Source organism: Agelaius phoeniceus, chromosome 12 (assembly GCF_051311805.1).
Source record: "Agelaius phoeniceus isolate bAgePho1 chromosome 12, bAgePho1.hap1, whole genome shotgun sequence".
Classification (NCBI taxonomy): Eukaryota; Metazoa; Chordata; class Aves; order Passeriformes; family Icteridae; genus Agelaius; species Agelaius phoeniceus.
In genome coordinates, this window is record NC_135276.1 from 21310318 (window position 1) to 21334370 (window position 24053).

The 24053-nt window shown below is 60.3% G+C and overlaps 3 protein-coding genes across 3 annotated transcripts; all 3 read left to right on the top strand.

The window, feature by feature from the left end:
• The first annotated feature begins 411 nt into the window (after positions 1–411).
• Positions 412–16526, top strand: TCF25 (TCF25 ribosome quality control complex subunit). Its single transcript, XM_054640827.2, has 18 exons — positions 412–640; positions 1507–1689; positions 3057–3131; positions 4805–4926; positions 5549–5614; positions 6731–6813; positions 7260–7390; positions 10129–10228; positions 10528–10621; positions 11434–11526; positions 11973–12078; positions 12389–12548; positions 13727–13814; positions 14378–14536; positions 15112–15202; positions 15363–15442; positions 16084–16156; positions 16281–16526. The coding sequence occupies exons 1-18, from the start codon at positions 455–457 to the stop codon at positions 16440–16442; spliced, it is 2052 nt and encodes a 683-aa protein (XP_054496802.2). The 5' UTR covers positions 412–454; the 3' UTR covers positions 16443–16526.
• A 1851-nt stretch (positions 16527–18377) lies between these two features.
• Positions 18378–19376, top strand: MC1R (melanocortin 1 receptor). Its single transcript, XM_077184858.1, has one exon. It carries the CDS (start codon positions 18378–18380, stop codon positions 19320–19322), a length of 945 nt encoding a protein of 314 aa, XP_077040973.1. The 3' UTR covers positions 19323–19376.
• Positions 19377–20104: 728 nt separating this feature from the next.
• On the top strand, positions 20105–23460 carry TUBB3 (tubulin beta 3 class III). Its single transcript, XM_054641042.2, has 4 exons — positions 20105–20304; positions 20857–20965; positions 21745–21855; positions 22164–23460. The coding sequence occupies exons 1-4, from the start codon at positions 20248–20250 to the stop codon at positions 23237–23239; spliced, it is 1353 nt and encodes a 450-aa protein (XP_054497017.2). The 5' UTR covers positions 20105–20247; the 3' UTR covers positions 23240–23460.
• Positions 23461–24053: the final 593 nt, after the last annotated feature.

Genomic DNA, 24053 nt, shown 5'->3' on the forward strand with positions numbered 1-24053 from the left:
CGCGTGGCTGCTCCTGAGTGCACGGGGGAGCGGGGTAAGGGTGCTGCGGGCCGTGGGGGGATCGGGGCACTCCGTTTCAGCGCGCGCATCTCCCACCGCCATCCCTCTTCCTCCCCGGGTTGTGCCCACCCGTGACCCCGCACAGCACCGTGGGAACACCGCGTTCCCCACTCCCGAGCGCTCCCAGCCGCGGGCCCAGCCCAGCCCGTGCCCCGGTCCTCAGCCGTGTCCCGGGGCCGTGCCCGGTTCCTGTTCTCCGTTTCCTCGTGTCCCGGTTCCCGGTTCCCCGTTCCGGGACACATTTCACGCACGGAGCGCCACGGAGATCACGGCGCGCAGGGGGCGTGGCCTGCTTATCACCAGCCAATGGCTGTGCGCGGCGAGGGTGGGCGGGGCCGGCGCTGGGCGGGCGCGCAGGCGCAGTGCGGGCGCAGGCGCGCAGCGGGCGGGGGCGATGTCGCGCCGGGCCCTGAGGCGGCTGCGGGGGGAGCAGCGGGGCCAGGAGGGGCCGGGGCTGGGCGAGCTCGGCCTCGGCACCGACCCCGGCCCGGAGCGTGCCCGGGAAGGGGGACCTCCGCCAGCCCCCGGGAACCGGCCCCGCGGGCCGCCCCGCGCCGCCGTCAGCAACCGCTTCGAGCTGGTGAGGGGGGCCAAAGCCGGGAGGCCCCGGGGTGCAGCGATTGGGGACAGTGACTGCGGGGGCAGGGACTCGGGGGACAGTGGCTGGGGTGGCAGGGACTGGGAGGATAACTGGGGGGCAGTGACTGGGGGTGACAGCCGGGTGCGCAGCTGGGGACATTGCTGGGGACACTTACTTGGGGACAGCTGAGGTGACAGTCACTGGGGGTGGCTGGAGTGACAGTGAGCCGGGGGCAGAGGCTGACGGGCTTTGGGGGTCACTGGAGGGAGTAGGGGGGTAGTGGCTGAGGGGGGCTCACAGTGGGGGTGGCAGAGGTGACAATGTGTATGGCAGTGGTTTGGGGTCAGTGATTGGGGTGGCAGTGATCGGTCTGGGTGGTGGGCAGCAGCTGGGACTGAACTGGGAGGAAATGGGAGAGAGGCCTGGGAGGCTGGGTTTGGATGCTGTCAGAGCTGGACTCGTGAAAATGTTTTTAGGACCATCCCTGCCACCTTCCCAGCACTGCAGGACCCCAGTGCTGGATGTCAGATGGGCCCTGCTGGGTCCTTGGGGTGACAGAGCCCAGTCCTGCTCTCCAGACACCTCCTCCAGCCCCAGCCATTCCCTGTCCCTCCCCGAGGCCTGGCTGTGTGAGCACAGGCAAGGCTGGGTTTGGAAGCTCCCCCAAGGGCAGAGCAGAGTCCGTGGTGTGGGGGGACAGACCATGGGGGTCCTGTGCTCCCCTCCCCATGCGTGGGACTGTCCGGGCAGCCCCTGGGTGACACACTGGACACGAGGGGGGTCCAAACCTCCATCTGTGTGCAGGAGGAGCGTTGGAGCAGATCCCTGGGGAATGCTGTCCCTGCAGCTCGTCCCTGTGTTTGCAGATCCCAGCTGAGGAGTCGGAGGATGAGGCGGTGGCCGGAGAGGAGCGGCTGAGCGAGCAGGACCCGGCGGGAGGGAGCCCCGAGGGCAGCAGGGACAGGAGCCAGGAGGGGGCTGTGACCCCTTCAGAGACACACGGTGATGGACAGAGAGAGGGACAGGAGGCTGAGCAGCCAGACAGAACGGTAACTGCTGCCAGGGATGTGCACTTCAGCCTGGGAACTGACACCTGGGGAGGGTGGGCACGGTGGTGCTGGGGCTGGGTTCGTGTAGAGGATCCAGAGGGGTTCTCCAGCTGCAGAGAGGAGGCACCTGAGGAAGGTTGTGCTGTGTCCATGTGAGCACTGAGGTCAGGCCAGGGAGGAGTGGTCTCAAGGAGGCATTTGTTTTGGAACAGGGGATGTGAGTAATTCAGGCAGTCAAGAATGTCGCCTGAATACTGAACCTCTTCTTGCCCGTAATGATTTGTTGTCATTGGATATCAAGATTCCTCCTGTGGTCTGTATCAGCCCAGAAGTGTCTCCTTGCAGGATTTTGTAAGGAAAGGCTCATTTATTTAACAATTTCCCATGGCAAGGCCTGCCCAGATCTCACCAGAGAAGAGGGTTGGGAGGGCAAGGGGGGTTGGCCCCTGGTCTCACTTGTTTGCTGTGCGTTTGGGGTTTGTGTCCCTGCTTTGGGTGGCAGGGGAGCAAAGTCCACTCTCTGTGTGCATTCCAGCTGTGCCAGTGGCCTCTGCCGGCCCAGGGGCTGTGGGTGCTCTGGGCAGTGTGTCCCTGTGTGAGCAGTGGCTCCAGGGGTCCTGACCTGGTGAGTTGGCTGTGCCAGCACTGCAGGACACACCTGTGGCTGCTCCCAGAGCTCCAGGTAGGACATGGGAGCCCTGGGCAGGCAGCTGCTGCTGCTGGGTAGAGCCAGGACAAGGCTGGGAGCAGCCTGGTCTAGTCGAAGGTGTCCCTGCTTAGCCAGGGAATAAAAACTGGATAAACTTTGAGGTCACTTCCACCCCAAACCATTCCATGATGCTGTGATCCCTTGCTGAGTTACCTGCTAGACCCTGGAAATGTACTTGCTTGCCAGCTGTGCCAGTCAGGCTAGGGAATGCCCCCAGCATCCTGAGCTGGAGCAGCTGCATTTGTGGGGAGAGGAACTCTGGCACTGGGACCTTTGTCAGGTGTTGGTTTCTGTGGAAATGGGACTGAAATTGGGAACTGTCCTGCACCCTGGAAAAGCAGAAATGCAGCTTATCCTGGGCACTGAGAGAGGCTGAAGCATTTCCTCCACACCTGGCACAGCTAAACTTGTTTCTCTCCTGGTTTCGTAGCCTCAGACATTGATGTGAAAGTCAGCTGAGGTTTAACCCTTTGTTAATCTTTGGTGCTTTCCTCCATTTTCTCCATGTGTCTTGACTGCCACCCACTAACAAACACTAAAGGGTGAATTTTGGTTTCATTTAAGGACCCTCAGTGTGCTGATCCCTGTGGGAAATGCTCTTCTTCCCAGGGAGCTGGCACCCCTGGGAATGCTGACAGCCCTTCCTTTGTCTTTGCAGCTGGCAACGAGTAACAAGCCACGGAAGAAAAAAAAGAAAAGGAAAACCAAGAAAAATTCAGCAGGAGAGACTGTGGTATGTCTGTGTGTGTGTGTTCTGAGTCAGGGACCAGGCTGGTTCCTCCAGTGAGGCTGGCAAAGTGGGAATTCTGAGGTGGCTGTAGGAGAGATTCAAGGCAAAAAAAGCAGTTTCAAAATTTAAAGTTTAAGAAGCCTCTTTAGGATCACAGAATCCTGGAATAGTTTAGATTGGAAGGGACCCTAAAGCTCATCTCATTCCATCCCCCTCCATGGGTAGGGAAACCTTCCATCACACCAGCTTGCTCCAAGCCCTGTCCAACCTGTCCTGTCACTCTGTCCCCTGTCCAAAGTCCTCTCCAGCTCTCTTGGAGCCCCTTTAGGCACTGAAAGGGGCTCTAAGGTGTCTCCAGAGCAGAGGGGCTCCAGCCCTTGGACTCATTCCAGGTCTCTGGACTCATTCCAGCAGCTCCTTCAATGCTGGGCACCCCAGAGCTGGAAGTAGCAGATGGATTGAAGTCCTTGATCTCCTTCGTTCAGTAGGAGTGGGGTTCAGGTGGGAGCTGGTTTTCTGGTGAGTTTGAGTCTGAACTGTCCACAGAATTACAGAATCCTCAAGGTTGGAAAAGACCTCCCAGATGGTGGAGTCCAACCTCCCTGTTCACTCCAGAGAGAGTCTTTGGTCAGCATCCTGAGCCACTGGATTCTGGAGGGAAGGGCTAAGCCATGACAGCAGGGCCAGCACCCAGCTGGCCACCTCCTCCCTGGGAATGCCACTCTGAGTTTCTGAGGTGGAGAACCCTCTTGGAGAGCTGTTTCCTTTCCCAATCCAGCAATACTGAGCAGCAGGGGGACATGTGCCAGCTGGAGGCTGGGGGGACACCCAGACCCAGGCAGTGAGGGATAATAAATACAGCCTCTGTTCCAGCACTTCCATGCAGAGCACATTATCCCTTTCCTGTGTACACTCCACGCACAGAGGCTAAATTTAGCTTGAAAAGGCAGCCTGGCAGTGCTGTTTGGGTGTCCTGAATGGAATTCTGTGTTCCACCCATGGACATCATGAGGAGGATGTGAAACAGGCACGTAAGAAATGTGTCACTTGTTGTTTGTTGGGGGAAAATGGAGGGAAATCAGGGTTAAAGTGTTGTATAACTGTTGGATGTGAGCAGCTGGATGGATTCCTGGGATGGTTGGAAAATGGGGAATGGGAGACTTGGATTAAAGCCATGTGAGTGTTTGAGACCTTGTCATGAGGCTCACAGCAGTACCTTGGTGTTTCCATGGACAGTAGAGGGTGAAGGCTGGTTATTTAAATATTTAAAATGTCTTTGGACAAGGGCCTGGAGTGTCAGGACAAGGGGAAATGTCTTCCTACTATCAGAGGGCAGGGTTAGATGGAATATGGGGAGGAAATTCTTCCATGTGAGCAGAGTGGTGATGCCCTGGCATCAGGGTGCCCAGAGCAGCTGTGGCTGCCCCTGGATCCCTGGCAGTGCCCAAGGCCAGGCTGGACAGGGCTTGAAGCACCTCGGACAGTGGAAGGTGTCCCTGCCCACGGGACATGAACGAGATGAGCTTTAAGGTCCCTTCCAACCTAAACCATTCTGGGTTCTCTGAAGAGCCACAGCCCCTGGCCCAGGGAGGCAGCTGGGTGTGATGTGTGCTGGGTGACCTGCAGGCTGCTGTGACTCAGCCTGTGACAAAGGCCTTGGCTTTGCCTTTCTGAAGGAAGACAACGAGCTGGAGGACATCGAGAGCCTTCTGGAGAGGATCGAGGACCCCAGGCTGGCCCCGCAGAGCCAGGGCGGGGTCAGCACCGACAGCCGGCCCCTGCTCTACGTGGAGCACAGGTACTGCTGCCTCCCAGCCGGCCCTGCCTCGGCCTGAGGGGCATCTGCTCCCTGAGGAACGCAGCTGGGACCCTCCCAGCGTGACCTGGCCAGGAGCACCACGCCTTGATTGAAAGGGTCGCGATGGTTGTGCACATCCCTGCTCCTGTCTGCTCCTCTGGGAGCTGTGTTTGGTTCTGATGGGGATTCTCTGCTGCCAGGCCTGCTTGCAGTGCTGGCAGGACCAGATTAGTCCCCAGAGGGACCTTCCAGCCTCAGATCTTCTGCAGAGGTGCCAGTAGCCCTGGTGTGTGGAGCTTGCCATGGGATTCACTTCTGCTCCTGAGTCCTGGCTTCTCCCAGGAACATCCCAGCCAAGGCTCCAGCTGCCCTGGAGAGGGCAGCAGCAGAATTCCCCAGCTCTGCAGCAGGGCAGGGAGGAAGCCTGTCCATGGAGCAGGGCTTTCCCTTCCAGTGCTGGCAGTTTCAGTCTCCTTTCTCCATGCTGTGTCTGATCCGTGGGGAGTGTGGGACAGTTTGGGGTTTTCCAGAGGCACTTTGGGGTGCTGAGTGTTGATGGAGAGACTTGGGTGTGGCACTTTTTAACTGATGGAGCTTTTCTGTCTTCTTTCCACCTTCTCAGAAACTTGAATCCAGAGAATGAGTTGAAGAGATACTTTGGGGCTCGTGCTGTGCTCGGGGACCAGAGGTTAGTCTGGAATTTGGTATTAAACCCTTTCCAAATCTGAGGAGGTGTGTCTGTCCTGCCCTTGGCAGGGCTCACGGAGTCCCCAGTGCCACACCTGGGCAGGTAATCCCAGGCTCAGGATGTGTTATTCATTTAATAGTTGCTTTTGGGGCAGAGGAATATTTTCTGTGATATGTACAAGGTGGGGAAAGACTTCTCCAGGCTTTTACTGGCATTTGCTTTTTCTTTTGCTCCTTTCCCCTCTCATTTATTTCCAAACCACTTTTCAAAGTCCTTTCACTCGAGTTCACAGACTGCAGGCACATAGATTTTGTGTGTTTCATCCCCTGTTGCAATTCCAGAGCCTCTGGACAGAAAGTGAACCCTGAATACTTTCAGCATCTCATGCCCCTTGTATCCAGGGGCCCAGGGAGCCTGTTGCTCCCTGGGTGTGATGTCTCTGCATTTATCCACTGCACTGTGCTCACTGTCATCCACAAAATCCCCACTTCCATGAGCTGCTTGGAAAACCGAGGATGGTCTGAGCTGAAGGAGGGAGAGTCTGTAGAGGAGCATTTGGTGCTTGAGGAAGAAACTGCAGTTCCTTGGGATTGTCCTGTGCAGGGCCAGGAGTTGGACATAATAATCTGTGTGGGTCTTTTCCACCTCAGGATAGTCTATGATCCCTTTCTGAGGAGGTGTGACTCCCTTGGAGTAGCCTTGATCCTGAATTGCTCCTCAGCCAATAAATTGTGCATTTTTGAGTACAGCTTAAACTAATCCAGTGGACATTTGAAGGCCCTGCTGGGAAGAGAGATGAGTCAGAGGGATGTGGGGCTCTCCTAATTGGACCTGGGAAGCTGCACAGAGGCAGCTGAGGGTTTGGCAGGGTTAAGAGCAGGGAGAGAAGCTCTGGAAGTGGAGCTGCTGCAGGCACTGGCTGGCCTAGATGGTGCACATAAGGCAAAGCCTGAGGACAGGTGTGTTGTGTCTTGGAGGCAGACACAGAGCTCTGGGCACAGCTGTGTGTAGCTCTCTGTGGGGAAGAAACAGGACCTCATTTTTCCCTTTAACATGGTTTCATGCTCCTGCTGCTGTCCGTGCAGAGGAGCTGTGAGCTGTGTGTTCCCTCCCCAGGCCGAGGCAGAGGCAGCGGCAGTACGTCCGCAGCATGTGGCTCACAGCTCCCAAGAACACCTGGCCACGCTACAGCAAGACAGGTGAGGCCTTTGGGGCTGCCTCCTGCCCTCTTTGGGGCTGCCTCCTGCCCCCTTAGCCCCTGCCCATGTGCCATGGATGCTCCTCAGGGCACGGAATCTAGAAGGGACCCGCTCCTCAGCTGGTGGTGGAGTTCACCTCCTGCCTCAGCAGAGAGCTCTGTGGAGTTGTACTTTATGATTTGAGTTTGTTTTCCCCTTCTTTTGGAGGTAGCAGGGTGTAGGTGCTCCCATCTTAGCAGCAGAATTGCTGGATAATCAGAAGTATCCCTGGGGAGAATGAGCATCCTGGGCTTTTTGGGTGGGTTTGAGGCTTGGACTCATGGGTGGGGGAAAGAGTGGAATTCCCTGTGAGTTTCCAAAACCACGTGTGTCTGTGGACCCAGTGATGGTGTGAGAGAGCAGAGGAGGGTCTCTTGGGGTACCCAGGTCTCCCCTGCACCCTGCAGGTATCACCATGCAGCTGCTGGACACGCGGAGGGGGGTGCAGCACTTCACCTTCGAGCACCACCGTGAGTACCAGCAGGTGCAGTTCAAGTTCCTGGACGCTGTGGAGTCCATGGACCCCAACAACATCGTGGTACGTTGGCTTGGTCCTGCTGTCCCTCCTGTGCTCCTGCAGCCCCTTGCCCTGGGAAGCTGGGCTGGTGCATTCCAGTGGGATCATTTGGGTTGGAAAGGCTCTAAGCCAGCCGTTCCCCCAGCCAAGGCCACCCCAGCTCGTGTCACATCTACACAGCTTTAAACCCCTCCAAGGATGGGGAATTCACCCCTGCTCTGGGCAGCCTGGGGGCAGGGCTGGACAGCACTTCTGGGGAAGGCATTGTTCCAAATATTCAACCTGAATTTCCTCTGCCACAGCTTGAAGCTGTTTCCTCTTGTCCATGTTCCCCTGTTCAGCAAAGCCTGACCCCCCCGACTGTCCCCTCCTGTCAGGGAGTTGTACAGAGCCAGAAGGTTCCCCCTGAGCCTCCTTTTCTCCAGGCTGAGCCCCCTCAGCTCCCTCTGCTGTTTCTGCTGCTCCAGACCCTTTTCCAGCTCCATTGCCCTTCCCTGGACATGCTCCAGCCCCTTGGTGTTTGTGTTGGGGTGGGCTCTAGCTATGCTGGGTGTGACCCCAGTGCTGGAAGTGCCCCAGCAGTGCCAACACAGGGGATGAGCACTGCCCTGGTGCTCTGGCCACACCTGGCTGACACAGGCCAGGTGCCCACCTGGGATCCTGTCCATCCACTGTCTCCTGCACCCCAGGTCCTTTCCTAGCCACTTTTCCCCCAGCCTGTTTCATTCATGGGGTTGGTGTGACCCACAAGCAGGACCCAGCATGTCACCATGTTGTCCTTCATCCCTCTGGCCTCATCCCCTTGATCCATCCTGTGCAGATCCCTCTGCAGAGCCTTGGATTATTTATTTCCAGGCTTGTTTGGGCTGTTAGGACTTGTTTGGAGAGCAGAGCCCAGTGTCCCTCTGTGGGGGTGAGGCAGCACTGAGTGCTGAGCTGGGCTGTCACCTGGTTAACCAGTGACTTCCTTGGTGCAGAGGAGGTCTGGTGGCTGGTGGCTGAGCCTTGGTGGTTGTGCCAAGCATGTGTCAGGTCACCTTCTGATAGAGGAGCCCACAGGAACTGTCCCTTTGGCTGCAGGGGGGGGGAACAAAGCCCCCTTGTCTCAGCTCTTAGCTGGGAAAGGAGGAATATTGTATAAACCCATCATGAACTGGCAATCCAAACTAACAGCTGTTCTATTTATAAACTCCTGCAAGGATGAAAAATGTGTCTTTTCTTGGTATTTCAGCAAAACAGGCTTTTGTGTGGGGAGTCCTTCATGCGTGTCCGAGCTCATTAAGCTGTATGGTAACATTTATAGTTTGGACTGATAAGCAACAGCAAAATTGCTCTGCACCCAACTAAACCATAACTGAGGAATGTTTCTCTGAAAGGTCTGGCCACATGAGCTGGGATACATGCCCTGGAGATGTTCTTTAAAGAGTCCATTGTCTGCTAAATAAAGTTTACTTCCTTCTGCTTTCCCACCCTCGGCTCAGGGCCGTGGGGCTCTCTCCAGCTCAGCAGTTCTGCCTGGATTGAGGGATTTGGATTAAGTGAGCCAAAGTAATTCCTGTGCAGCAGTGAGTGTCCCAAGGACAGCTCAAGCTCAGTCCCCCACACAGGAGAGGCTTTCCATGGTGTTTTAATCTGGAAGCTCTGACCCTCTTAGGGGGTCGGGCTATAGTTGAGGACATTTGTACAGCTTGAAGTCTTCCTCTTTTCCATCAAGGGTAAGATCTAACAGATGGATTTGGCAATTCCAGACAGTTTGTCCATGGCCACCATAGTCCTGGCATAACTGGAGCCCAGCTCTACCTTGTTGCTGTGGTTTCAGCACATAAAACATCACTTTTGGGGAGCCTCTTGTTCATTGAGTGTTTTTTCTGCACTTGCTGGTAGGTTCAAAGGTCACCCTTGGTGACCTTTTCTTGGCTTTTTCCCATCACAGAGCTCCATGTTCCCCCAGAAGTGGACTGGGAAGGAGCTGAAAGAGTTTTACCGCTTAAGGAAGAGGTTAAGCATCAGGCAAGGGCTGGGCCAGCCTGGAACATCCAGTCTTTGTGCTGTTGGTGGTCCCACGAGTCCCCACCCTGCAGATGGAAACTTTTGGAGCTTTGGAAGCTTTATTTTTTCAGTTTTAGGAGAAAAAAAATCCCCAAACTAAACTGTGAGAAGATTTGTAGCTTCAGTATTTTGTACTGAACTGAGGTTTTAGGTACTTGAGAAAAGCTTATTTATAATATAATTAGTGAAGTAAGAAACTTCTCTTCTGAAGCCTGGAAGTAAATATTTATTTATTATTATTCTCCATTACTACTGCTGATTCCTGGATTTGTAATAGATGTGTCCAAATGTCCTCTCAGTATCCAGAGGATGCAAAACCTGATCAAATGCTCAGAACTGTTGGGGGATAGATAAAAACCCCAAACCTGTAACAGTGCCTGCATCTCGTTCTCTCCTTTCCAAGGAAATAGAGGGGCTGGGATACATCTGGAGGAGGGCAGAGAAGATGAGCAAAGGCCTGGCATGGGCTCTGCTGGAAAAGCTGGGAGGGAGCAGCCCGGGGGAGGCTGCCTTTGAGGGCTCCCATCCTGCACGTGGTGGGGACAGAGCTCCCTGTGCCCTTCCAGCTCAGGATGGATCTGGCAGGGTGGGATTAAGGGAGCTCTTGGCACTGTGTGTCACACAGCTGGCTGCTGGAAGGTACCTGGGTGAGTGACCAAACCCCTGAGCCACTGGTAGTGACACAGAGTGTTTGCCATGCTCTTGTGCAGCTGCTGCTCCAGATGAACCCCTACCACGTGGACTCCCTGCTGCAGCTCAGCGACGTGTGCCGCATGCAGGAGGACCAGGAGATGGCCCGGGATCTCATAGGTAAGCGTGAGGTGAGGAGCAGATGTGCTGCTGTGAAACCCTTCCCTGGCAGCAGCTTGGCTTTTCCTGGACCAACCTCAATCCCAGAATGGTTCCTTTTCCCACCCAGAGTGTGATCCAACGTGGAAGTGCTCACTGCCCTGGTACCTGTTGCCACCACATTGTGTGAAGCGTCTCTGTGCCTGGCTGGGCTGGGCATGAGCTGGTTTCCTCTCTTTGGGGCTAAAGGGAGTGCTGGGCAGTGCTGTGCTGGGCTGGTGTCCCTGTCCTGTCCCTGACAGTGCCCTTGCTGTCCCCAGAGCGGGCGCTGTACAGCCTGGAGTGCGCCTTCCACCCCGTGTTCAGCCTCACCAGCGGGACCTGCAGGCTGGACTACCGGCGCCCAGAGAACAGGTCAGCAGGGCTGGGCACCAGGGGCTCAGCTGGAGCCCCTCTGGCCACAGCCACCCAGATTCACACTGCTGCTCACCCAGGGAGACCCCTGAGTGTCCCTTTCTGCCGGGGCTCCTGGGATGGTGCTGGAGCACAGGCAGTCGTGCATGGAAGCTTGTGCACAAAGCATCCCTTTTCCCAAGAGATTCCTTCCTGCAGTAGGAACTGTCCCTCCCTGTCATATCCTCCTCATGCCATTAGTACCCCTTAGCCCAAAATGGTCACAAAAATCCTTGCTGTGTGTTTCCAGCCATCACCCCCAGCACTCACACTCCTCCCAGCCTGGATCTTTATGTAACTCCAGCTCTGCAGCTGCTGGGAAAGGTGACTTTATTCTGGGAATTTTCCAGTCAGCTGACCCAAGCCATCTCTCCCAAACTGCTGTACCTGGAGGGTGCTCACATTTCAGTCCCTCTGGCTGACATACTTTGTGCCATCAGTGACCTGTATCACCAGTTCAGGTGTTGGGCCTCCCCACTCTGTGTCCCTGTCCCCACACCCCTGGAACAAGGCAGGATGTGGGCTTGGGGGATTTACTTGTGTTGGTCCCAGTCTCCAGAGCAGGTTGTGAGTTTTCTGTCCCTGTTCTTGCACAAAAAAGATTACAAAAACAAGACATAGGAGCATGGGGGTGTCTGTGGCACCCCATGCCACACCACAATGTGATGCTTGAGGGTGTGGAGCTCTTGATGACTGTGTCCCCTTTTTTGAGTGGCACAAACTACTTCTTTCCACATCGGGCCTCTTAAGTCCTGCTGCTGTTCCCCATGCAGGGCTTTCTTCCTGGCTCTCTTCAAGCACCTGATGTTCCTGGAGAAGAGGGGCTGTCCCCGCACAGCCCTGGAGTTCTGCAAGCTCATTCTGAGGTAGGTGCCTCCACTGAGGGTGGAGTGCCTGGGTTTGGGGGGCAGCAGCAGAACCAGACAGGTTCTGCTGCTCCTGGGCTTGGTGTGGGCTCATCATCCCCCTTAGAGCTGCATGGATCTGTGCTGGGATGTGCTGGTGCTCTTGGAGAGGTGATGGGTGAGGAGGGGCCCTGGGTGGCCTGTGACTGCCAAACTATGGCTGAGCTTGGAGGCTCAGTACAGCAAAGTGTGGCAGTGGATCCTCCTCCTGGGTGGTGGAAGGGGACTGTCCCCTCTATAGGGACACAGAGCACCACTCTGTCATCCTGCTGGCCATGCAGGATGCGTTCCTGTTCTCTGCACTTGCTGAGTCACTGGATGTCACTGGGAGAGGCTGTTTGACTCAGAAATCAGGGCAGCTCTCAGCTGTTGTGACACTGAGCTTGTTCTCTTCCCCTCCTCCCAAGCCTTGATCCTGAGGATGACCCTCTCTGTGTGCTGCTGCTGATCGACTTCCTGTCCCTGCGGGCCAGGGAATACACCTTCCTGACCCGCCTCTTCCAGGAGTGGGAGGTGAGTGGCCAGCAGGTGAGGGCATGGCTGCCTGGGCTGCTCCCCCAGGTGAGCCCTTTGGAGGGGATCTCACAGCCCAGCTGCCAGCCCAGAGCCATTGGAACGATCCATAAGGGCTGGGCCATTGGTTCCTGTAATCCTTGGGTCCTGCAAATAGTTGTTAGAACTGAAAATTGCTCACTCAGCTGTGGGGGCACGGAGCCAGCAGCTGGGAGCTCACTTAGCCTCAGCAGGCAGAGCCCCGGCCCTGCACAGCCCAGCTCTGCTGTCAGCATCACTTCTCGGTACCTCTGTGTCCCTGATCCTGCAGAGTCACCGGAATCTGTCCCAGCTGCCCAATTTTGCCTTCTCGGTGCCACTGGCCTATTTCTTCCTGAGCCAGCAGGAAGAGCGCCCGGAGCTGGAGCGGAGCCAGGCCCGGGAGCGAGCGGCCCGGCTCATCCAGCTCGCGCTCATCATGTTCCCAAGCGGTGAGTCTGTCCCCTCTGGTGAGGCCATCCCCGGCGAGGGCTTTGTCACTGTCCTCCTGGGACAGCCGGGGCTGCGTTCCCGGCAGGCAGGGCTGCGTTCCCGGCAGGGATGCAGAGGCAGGAATTTGCCAAGGGCCTTTGGGGAGGGAGCCCTGAGTCAGAGCGGAAGAGGTCGGGCAGAACGGCAGTGCCCGTGCCCAGTGTGGGGGGGAGAGTGCAGCTCTGGGCTCCTTCCCAGGGCTGGAGCCTGTCTGGGAAAGGGAACAGAGCTGCAGAAGGGGCTGGAGCATCAGGAGCAGCTGAGACAGCTGGGGGGCTCAGCCTGGAGAAAAGGAGGCTCAGGGGGTCCTTCTGGCCCTGCACAACTCCCTGACAGGAGGGGGCAGCCAGAGGGGTCAGGCTCTGCTCCCAGGGAACAGGGACAGAAAAAGAGGGAACAGCCTCAAAGTTTGGTATTTGGAACAATTCCTTCCCCAGAAGTGTTGTCCAGCCCTGGCACAGCTGCCCAGGGCACTGGTGGAGTCCCCAGTCCTGGAGGATATGGCACCTGAGGACATGGGTTAGGGGTGGTCTTGGCAGTGCTGCGGGAATGGTTGGGATCAATGATCTTAGAGGCTTTTCCAGCCTTTCAGTTCTGTGGTTCCATGATTCTGTCCTCCCTCCCCAGAGCAGCCAATGCTCCTCCAGCAGCAGTGGTCAGGGGTGAGCAGGCTGGGGGAGGGTGAGAGCTGGAGTATTGGAGCAGGGAGATGTCTCACCTCCTCAGGGCTGCCCGGAGCAAGGACAAGCCAGTCTCCTTGGCTCTCCCTCCGAGGCACAGCTCTGTTTTGGATGTGCTCTCCCCATGGGTGCCCATCACTCTCCCTTTCATCCTGTGGATGCTGCTGTCCATGAAAGGAGCACACAGCCCTCAGGCCCAGGGGAGGGTGTGTGCAGCAGGAAGAACCAGCTCTCCAACAGAGATTCAGTTTGTGGAGGCTGGAAACATCTTTTAGGCTACTCGTTGGGGTGACTGAAATAATGCCCTTGTGAGCACAGGGACCAGCAGTGTCCTCACCCTCTCTTTGTGTCCTTGTTGGTGCCCCAGGGGGTTCTGGCCCTGAGGAGCGGAGGGTGACCCCACCCCACACAGCCCCTCACCAGCAGGTCCAGACAAGTTCTCTGCCTTTGTCTTGCAGTTCTGATGCCGCTGTTGGATCACTGCAGCGTGCAGCCCGATGCCAGGGTCGCCTCCCACCCCTTCTTTGGGCTGAATGCCCAGATCAGGTAAGGCCTGGAGATGTTCTCAGCGAAGGGAAGGGATCGATTTTGCCGGCGGCGGGGATCTTGCATGCTCAGACAGCTAATGCAGAGCTTGTTTGGGTTTCCTGAGCAGGCTCATTTGGTAATGCCTCATTTGATAATCCTTTTGATAATGGATTTCCATAATGGCCTCTGGATGGGGCTGACAGACCCACCTCAGCTCAAGGTGGACGGGTCAGAAGTTCAGCCCAGAGCCTGTTGGTGTGTGCAGGGAGGGAGGGTGACGCGTGTGTCCTCCCACGGCAGGCTGTCTCCAACCAGTCTGCCTTCCCTGGACTCATGGTCTTCCTCAGCGTGCGAAGGCTCTCCCTCAGGCCAGGGCAGTGTTCCTTCATTTCATGGCTCTGCTTAGCCTAAAAATAGATGGAGGCAGAAGTTCTGGTGGAGGTGGATGGCAGCATCCAGGCAGGAGCCTGCGAGTCCTCTCCTGTTCCCACGCCAAAGGCTAGCACAGAGCTGAGCCCTGACCATCCCGTGAGGAGCAGGAGGAGGAGGAGGATGCCGTGATTAACAGCCCTCTCCCACAGCCAGTCGCCCGCCCTGAACCAGCTGACATCCCTGTACGTGGGCAGGACACACGCCCTGTGGAAGGACCCGGCTGTCATGGCCTGGCTGGAGCCCCACGCCCACGAGGTTCTGCGCATGGTGGACGCCCGGGATGCGCTGGTGCAGGAGGCCGAGCACAAGTGAGCACAGAGGGTGCAGGACGGGGTTCCTGTGCCAGGGACAGAGTGGGACAAAGGGTCTGTCCTGGGCAGCAGCAGTTCCCTGTCTGGGACAGGCTCAGAGCCCCACAGCTGCTGCTCTGATGCCAAGGTCACAGCATGGGGCCAGGAAGGCAGTGGCTCTTCCATGCTTTTCACAAATGGGAATGTAGAGCTGAACCTGGACTGCATATCCTGCACTGCCTTCCTCAGGCTTGGCTGTCGCCTGTACCCTGGAATCATCCTGGAGAGGGTGGAGGGGCGGCCTGGAAGGGCAGGGATAGCCACACAGGGCAGGTGAGAGCTTAGGAACAGTGCTGAGAAACAGGAGAGAGCTGTCAGGTGTCCTAAACCAAGGTCAATCTGCTCATTCCTGAGCTCTCTGCTCTTTCTCCAGAGCTCAGCAGCTCCCACCCCCTTTGGCTCACTCTAAGCCAGCTCCATCCAATATGGCCTTGTCCCCCAGAGCCAGGGAAGCTGCTGACACTGCACCTGCAGCAGCAGAAATGGGAATGTGCCTGCTCAGGGCTCACTGCTCTGTCCCCTCCCTGTCTCAGGAGGAAGATCCGGTACCAGAGCGCTCCCAGGAACATCTACCGGCACATCATCCTCTCGGAGATGAAGGAGGCCACAGCAGCCCTGCCTCTGGTGAGGGGCCTGATGGGCCACAGGGACTGTGGTGTCCCTGCTGGGCCCATCCTAACCCCTATCACTCATGGCTTCTGTGGGTGCCCATGTTTGCTGCTGCTGGATGCAGCCTTCATTCCTTCCTTTCTCCTTCATTCCTTCCTTTCTCCTCTCCCTGCAGGAGGTGACCTCCCAGCCAATGATGGGGTTTGACCCCCTGCCTCCTCTGGATTCCATTGTTTCCTACACCCGCCCAGAAAGGTACCGCCTCCTGCTCTGGCACAGCCAGCTGTGTCCCCTGCACGCCCTCAGCCCCAGGCCAGGCTGCACGCGGGCACTCAGGGCTGGCATCTCCTCCATGGCAGAGGAAGAGCTGTGGTGCTCCAGGCAGGCAGAACTACAGGCTGGACTGGTCCTGCTGCTTCCCATGGTGGTCACCACTGGCCATTCCCAGCCATAGGGCAAAAGCCAGGGAAAACCCAGGCCATGGCTGACTGGGAGGGTTTGGGGTAGATGGAAATTTAAATACAGCCAGTCCTGGTGTTGGGGTGATGCCACGTGTGTGTTCCACACCAGTCCACTCAGAGCAGAGCTGGTAGGATCATGGAATCCTGGCATGGTTTGGGTTCAAAAGACCTTAAAGCTCATCTCATTCTACCCCCTGCTGTGGGCAGGGGCACTTTCCAGTAGACCAGGCTGCTCCAAGCCCCTTCCAACCTGGCCTTGGTTGTGCTTTTAATGACTGGTTTGCTCAGAGTTGCTTCTCAGAGTTGCCTGAATTCAGAGTCCCATTGGAACTCCCCAGTTCCCTCCCTGAGGTTCCAGCTGCACCATGGTTCTCCCAGCACCGCCCACATCCCACTGGGCTGTACCTTCACCATGGTGCCACTTGTGTCTTCCAGGACGAGCCATCCCTCCAACGAAAGCACTTTATCCCTCTTCTTCCGCTCGCTGTTGCCAAATTTTAACTTGCAGGTGAGTGCAGGCTGGGGTTTGGGTGCACCATTCCCCCACGGTGTTCCTGCTCCAGGAGCTGCTGCTGCCGGTTTGGCCGCAGTGCTGTCCCTGTCCCTGCCAGCGCCGTGCTGCTCCCTTGCAGGGGGACATCCGGCACGACGGGGACGACGAGGCCGGGGCGGCGCAGGACCTCAACCAGGGGGTGAACCGGCTGATGGCGGCCATGCGGGACATGCTGGCCAACATCCAGTTCCAGGAGCCGCCCCGTGAGGACAATCCCGAGGGCGACGGCGACTGGGACTGAGCCGGGCTGTCCCTCCCTCCCTGCCCAGAGCCTCTGCTGTCACCCCCCATTTGTGTCGCACTCCAATAAAGTCACACAAACGGACTGGCTGTGGGAATGGGCTCTTCTGAGGAGGGGGCTGCAGCCATGGCAGCGTGGCCTCCATCCAGGGAGGGGGGGCTGAAGCTACAGCCATGGGCCTTGTTCAGGGCCCCTCTCTCAACAGGGGACAAGGGCTGTCTGAGCATGTCCGAGCTAATCAACAGCAGCTGTCCCTTGTCCCCATGGCAGCTTAGTCCCCTTCTGGCCTCCTCTACACACAATTTCCATCCTATTCCCCTCCCTGTTCTCCTGGCTCTTGTCCTTAATTCCCAGAGGGCTTTTACTGCCCTCTTCTTCAGCTCCTTTGTGCTTCCCGTAGCCTGGAGCTTCCTTCCCTCCACAAAATACTCTGCACCCTCACTACACTGAACCTTCCAAAGGTCTGAGAGTCCCCTGTGCCACTAGAATTGTGCAAGGAGCAGCTTTTTCAGCCTTTTATTTATGTTTGGAGAAGAAATCTTGCCCCCTTCTTTGTTTGTCCCTCCTTTATTCCCTCACCTTCACCTAGAGCAAGGAGCGAGGTAAGCCACAGTCAAACCTTAACTCATCCTTGTTCCCGTAAAGCTTTTTTCCCTTTTTTGCTGAGTAATGGTGAATACATGGAATAAATCCCTGTTCCTGCTGTATTACCTCCCTGGAGGATGTAGCTGGGCTGGGTGTGCAGACCCCAAGTCTTGAGCCAGCCCACCCTGGCTCCATTCCCCACTGGTACATCCAAATCCCATGGGATCCCGTCCCCGTAATTTGGCACTGGGGCAGCCTGGGCCCCCCTGCCCGCTGTGCACAGCTGAGCCGTTTCCATCCCTGCCGGAGGGAAGGGCTTCCCGGCGGAAGTGGGTACCCGTGGGACCGGCCTGCCCGCGGAGCTGTGAATGACTCTTTGGCAGCCCGCGGCTCCAGGCATCAACACGGACCCAAGGCACATGATGGTCAGCTGGGCCCTGTCCCCGCAGCCTCCCCGCGGCGCCGTGCTCTGCTCTGTCCCATTTAACCGTGCCCTGGACGATCCCTATCGCGTCCCATGCCCGCCCCTTTGTACAACATCTCCCCTGGGGCCATGGGAATGGGACCCTCCCAGTCCCAGTGGGTGGGACAGCCTGGATCGGGCCGTGCAGAGGGTCCTACAGGGGTCCCTGAGGTGCATGGATAGCTCAGGGGGTGTGGGTGACCCCCACAGCAGGTGGGACCCCCCCAAGACACGAGTCCCAACGGGCACATTGACCCCTGCAGGACACAGAGGCCTTGGGGCACAGGGGACCCCTCAAATATGCAGACCCCCAGGTTTCAGGGGTCCCCTCCAGCAGACACAGGACCTCAGGACACATGGGGACCCTAAGGTGCACATTCCCCCAGGGCACAGAGGACCCCAATGGCAGCACTCCCAAGGTGCATGACCCCAGGCGTGCATGGACCACCCCAGGGCATTTGAGACCCCTGGGCACACGGTGGGTGATCCCGAGCAATCGGGGTCCCCAGGGCCACCCTGGGGGTGTCTCAGCCCTGGCCTCGGCAGCAGCCCCCTCACTGCTAGGGTGCCTCCCTCACGCAGGTGCCCACCCTCCTCGGAGGAGGAGCTGCGGGAGCCGCTTTAAAGTGGGGCAGAGAAAGGGCCCTTTCTTCCCCAGCACCCTGGGCCCGCGGGCGTGGGACGCCGGGCAGCGCTGGCACAGAGAGCAGCACCCGAGGGTCCCGGCGGGCGCGCGGCACCCCCGGCACATCCCAGGCCTCCCGTCCCCAATTCCTCGGCATCCCCTCGGCCTCGCCGCCGGGCGCCGCGGGAGAACTGGCGGGGCACAACGGGGGCTCGGGGGCTGTGCGGGTGCCGCGGGGGGCCCCGGGGCTGAGGAGGGGCTCATGTCGACGCTGGCCCCCCTGCGTCTGCTGCGCGAGCCCTCGAATGCCAGCGAGGGCAACCACAGCAACGCCACGGTTGGGGCCGGGGGCGGCTGGTGCCAGGGGCTGGACATTCCCAACGAGCTGTTCCTGGCGCTGGGGCTGGTGAGCCTGGTGGAGAACCTGCTGGTGGTGGCTGCCATCCTGAAGAACAGGAACCTGCACTCGCCCACCTACTACTTCATCTGCTGCCTGGCGGTGTCGGACATGCTGGTGAGCATCAGCAACCTGGCGGAGATGCTCTTCATGCTGCTGCTGGAGCACGGGGTGCTGGTGATGCGCCCCAGCATCGTCCGCCACATGGACAGCGTCATCGACACGCTCATCTGCAGCTCCGTGGTCTCGTCCCTCTCCTTCCTGGGGGTCATCGCCGTGGACCGCTACATCACCATCTTCTACGCCCTGCGCTACCACAGCATCATGACCCTGCAGCGCGCCGTGGTCACCATGGCCAGCGTCTGGCTGGCCAGCACCGTCTCCAGCGCCATCCTGATCGCCTACTACCGCAGCAACACCGTCCTCCTCTGCCTCATCAGCTTCTTCCTCTTCATGCTGGTCCTCATGCTGGTGCTCTACATCCACATGTTCGCCCTGGCCCGCCACCACCTCCACAGCATCTCCAGCCAGCAGAAGCCACCCACTGCCCACCGTGGTGGCAGCCTGAAGGGTGCCGTCACCCTCACCATCCTCCTGGGTGTCTTCTTTATCTGCTGGGGGCCCTTCTTCTTCCACCTCATCCTCATCGTCACCTGTCCCACCAACCCATTCTGCACCTGCTTCTTCAGCTACTTCAACCTCTTCCTCATCCTCATCATCTGTAACTCGGTGATTGACCCCCTCATCTATGCCTTCCGGAGCCAGGAGCTCCGGCGGACGCTGCAGGAGGTGGTGACGTGCTCCTGGTAGGCAGCGGGACACGGTACCGGCACGGCCACCCCCGCCCTGAAACGGGCAGACGGATGGACTGACGGACGGACGGGACGAGCCGCGGGGTGCCCGGTCGGGGCGAGGGACTCGCGGTTCCAATAAAGGCTCTTTGCAGTGACGCTGTGGCTGGCATCGGGCGGCCCCGGGGAGCCCCGAGGGGAGAGGTCCCTCCCGGTCCCGCCGGTCGCTCAAGGGTCACTTGCTCCCGGCGGGAACCGGGAAGGACCGGCTGGGCGGCGGGAGGCTGGATCCTACGCGGGGGGTGGTCCCGGCCGCCCCCGGACAAAGGGCCCATCACCGTCGCCTTTGTTCTCGGGCCGCGCCCGCCGCCGCCCACCTCATCACCCGCACCGGCACCGTCCCCGCTCCCGCGGGGGCGACCGCCGACCGGGACCCCCAGAGTGGCCCTCCCGTACCCTGTCCCCACCCCTCCCCGTTCCGGGACGCCGTTGGGAGGGGTGTCCCCTGTGTGTCCCCCCGTCCCGCCGCCGCCGCCGCCGCCCCGGGATGCTCCCGCCGCCGCCGGGCGGTCCCAGGGTCCCCGCCCGGGTCCCCGGGGTGTCGCCGCTCCCCGCGGGTGCCGGAGGCGCCCCCCGGGCCGTGCCCCCCGCCCGTGCCGGGGTCCCCGCTCCGCCGCGGCGGGGCGTGGCGGCGGGCGGGGCCGGGCGGGGCGTGGCGGGCGGTGCCGGTGCCGCAGGGCTGTTGCGGCGCTGCGGCGGCGGCCGCTGATTGGCTGCGGCCGGCGGTGACGTCAGCGGCCGGCCCGGTGCGGCGGCGGGAGCCTATAAAGGATGCGGCGGCGGCCGCGCCGCCCCCCGCGCTCCCGGTGCCGCTCCGCTCCGGTGCCGCTCCGCTCCCGGCCCCAGCCCGCTCCCGTCCCGCTCCGCTCCGGCCCGGCCGCACCATGAGGGAGATCGTCCACATCCAGGCGGGGCAATGCGGCAACCAGATCGGCGCCAAGGTAACGGCGGCGCCGCCCCGCCCCGCCCGCCGCGGCGGAGCCGGGCGGCGGACAAAGGCAGAGCCGCTCCCCTCCCCCCCCGCCGCCGCACCGGGAGGACAAAGCGCCCCGCCCCCCCCGCGCCCCCCGCCCCCCGCCTTTGTCCGTCAGCACCGCGGACAGCGCCCGCGCCGCGCCCCGCCCGCCGCCGGGGGTCCCGGTGCCCCCCGCCCTGCCCGGCATTTTGGGTGTTTGGGGGATCCCCCTGCCCCCGCTCCGCCGAGCCCTGTCCCGGGGTTTGAGGAGTCCCATACCCCCCGCCCTGCTCGGGATTTTGGGTGTTTGGGGGATCCCGGTGCCCGCCGCCCCGCCGGGAGCTGCCCAGCGGCTTGGGGAGTCCCGGTGCCCCCCGCCTGTCCCCGCCCGGGGATTTCAGTGTTTGGGGTATCCCGGCGCCTCCTGCCCCACCCAGCCCTGCCTAGGGATGGGAGGATCCTGGTGCCCCGTGCCTCGCCCGGGGGCCTGGGGGTGTTCCAGTGCCTCCCGCCCTGCTGAGCTCCCCGTCCTCCCCAGTTCTGGGAGGTGATCAGCGACGAACACGGCATCGACCCCAGCGGCAACTACGTGGGGGACTCAGACCTGCAGCTTGAACGCATCAGTGTCTACTACAATGAGGCCTCTTGTAAGCGACCCCCCCTTGGAAACCCCCCCGGCAGGGCAGCCCGGCACCCCCACCCTGGGCTGGGAGGGGCCCCAGTGCGACCCCCCCAGTGCAGGAGGAGTTGGGTCTGCTGGGGTGGGGAGGGGGGCAGACAGACAGACAGACCCATCCCGTGGAGGTGTGGGGCGGGCAGGCACGTGCACCCACCCCGTGGGACCGTTCAGTTTGGGGCAGGGGGAAATCGTGTACACCCCGTTCCACGGGACCCTGCAGTTTGGGAGGGGTCACACACAACACCTGCATCCCCGCCCTGTTGGACCCCGGGAGGGCAGACCTGTGCACCCACCCCTCAGACCCTGTCCTGTGGGGGGCAGGGGCACCTGTGCCTCCAAATTCATGGGACCCTGTAGTTTGGGTGGGGGCATGACACATGTACCCACCCCGTGGGACACTGTGGTGTGGGGGGGACACCACACATGCACCCAGCCCATGGGACACTGTGGTTTGTGGATAGAGGGACACCTGTGCTCCCCCTGTAGGATCTTGTGGTGTGGGAGGGACAAAGCACCAACATCCCCCCAGCCCACAGGTAATGGGGGCACACATGTGCACCGACCCCATGTGACCCCCATTGTTTGGGGGTAACAAGACATGCACCCACACCAGGAGCCCCTGGGATTTGGGGGGGACACGTAGAGGGTCCGCCGTAGCCCCATAGAACCCCGCAGGGTGCTGGGAACGCCTCTGGGGTGGGTTGGGGGGCGGCAGCAGGTCCCCTCCCGTCATGGGGTCTCTCTCAGCTCACAAGTACGTGCCTCGCGCCATCCTGGTGGACCTGGAGCCGGGGACGATGGACAGCGTGCGCTCGGGTGCCTTTGGCCACCTCTTCCGCCCCGACAACTTCATCTTTGGTAGGTCCCCGGAGAGGGAGGGGTGCGCCGTCCCCCGATGTTCCCCCGAGCCCCAGTGTCCTCGGACCAGCCCGGCCAGTCGCCGTCCCCGGGGCACTGGGCGGGCACGCCCCTCCCGCGCCGCGGGGCCCGGCACCGCCGGCTCGCCGCCAAACCTCTGCGGTTCCTGCTTCCCACCCCGCCCCGGCGTCAGATCTCCCCGGTGCTGCCGGCGGCAGCGGCTGGGCCCAGCCCTGATCCTCTCCCGGTCCCCTCGGGCCGTGGGCGTGGGGGGCCGGCGGCCATCGGAGCCTCTTTTCTTTTCCCAGGGCAGAGCGGTGCCGGCAACAACTGGGCCAAGGGGCACTACACAGAGGGCGCCGAGCTGGTGGACTCGGTGCTGGATGTGGTGCGCAAGGAGTGCGAGAACTGCGACTGCCTGCAGGGCTTCCAGCTGACCCACTCGCTGGGCGGGGGCACCGGCTCGGGCATGGGCACGCTGCTCATCTCCAAGGTGCGCGAGGAGTACCCCGACCGCATCATGAACACCTTCAGCGTGGTGCCGTCCCCCAAGGTGTCGGACACGGTGGTGGAGCCCTACAACGCCACGCTGTCCATCCACCAGCTGGTGGAGAACACGGACGAGACCTACTGCATCGACAACGAGGCGCTCTACGACATCTGCTTCCGCACCCTCAAGCTGGCCACCCCCACCTACGGCGACCTCAACCACCTGGTGTCGGCCACCATGAGCGGCGTCACCACCTCCCTGCGCTTCCCCGGCCAGCTCAACGCCGACCTGCGCAAGCTGGCCGTCAACATGGTGCCCTTCCCGCGGCTGCACTTCTTCATGCCCGGCTTCGCGCCGCTGACGGCGCGGGGCAGCCAGCAGTACCGCGCCCTCACCGTGCCCGAGCTCACCCAGCAGATGTTCGACGCCAAGAACATGATGGCCGCCTGCGACCCCCGCCACGGCCGCTACCTCACCGTGGCCACCGTCTTCCGTGGCCGCATGTCCATGAAGGAGGTGGATGAACAGATGCTGGCCATCCAGAGCAAGAACAGCTCCTACTTTGTGGAGTGGATCCCCAACAACGTCAAGGTGGCCGTGTGCGACATCCCGCCGCGGGGGCTGAAGATGTCCTCCACCTTCATCGGCAACAGCACGGCCATCCAGGAGCTCTTCAAGCGCATCTCGGAGCAGTTCACGGCCATGTTCCGCCGCAAGGCCTTCCTGCACTGGTACACGGGCGAGGGCATGGACGAGATGGAGTTCACCGAGGCCGAGAGCAACATGAATGACCTGGTGTCCGAGTACCAGCAGTACCAGGACGCCACGGCCGAGGAGGAGGGTGAGATGTACGAGGACGACGAGGAGGAGTCGGAGGCGCAGGGCGCCAAGTGACGCCCGCCGCCCCCCGGCACTGCCCGCAGCCCCCCCGGCTTCGCGCTGCTGCAGCCCCAGGTGCTGCTCCCCTGCCATCCCCTCAGTGTCTCCTGACCCCGTCCCCCCCTGAGCCGGCTCGGCCCCTCGCCCCCCTTCCTACCTCCCCCCTTTTCGTTTTTTACTGGTTTGTGTCTTATTATTTTTTTTGAATACTTAATAAATTTATTGCTGTCCAGGTAGTACCTGTCTGTGCCTGCTGGGTAGGGGGACAGGGGACACCCACACGGTTCAGCCCCCCCAGCCACTGCCAGCCAGGGGAGGTGTTTGGGAAGCCCCCATGCAGTGCCCCCCACCCTTCTGCCCCTCAGATCCAGCTGCCCCAGGCGGGCTGTGCCTTTGTCCCCACTGTCACCCTTCTCCAAGCTCGGGGGGTGTGGCCCTGTGCCAGAACACAGTTGGCCCTTTGTTCCCCAATCTGAGGTGGTAGCACAGACCCCGGGGACCCCAGGGTGTTTCCCCAGGGCTGGGTGTGTGCCCAGTTGTGAAGGACTCAGGACACTCCTGGCTCTGAGCCCCCAGCTTTGGAGGCCATCGACTGGTAGGGCTATGGGCTATAAGAACAGGGGCTGTGGGAATGGGGACAGTGGGGCTGGGGGCTGTGGCGATGGGGACACTGGGGATGGAGGCTGTAGGGGTGGGGTCTGTAGGAGTGGAGACAGTGGGGATGGAGGGTGTAGGTTGTGGGGATGGGAATTCTGGAGCTGGGGGGCTGTCGGGGTGGGGACAGTGTGGGTGGCAGCAGTGGGGCTGTCGTGGTGGGCACAGTGCGGAT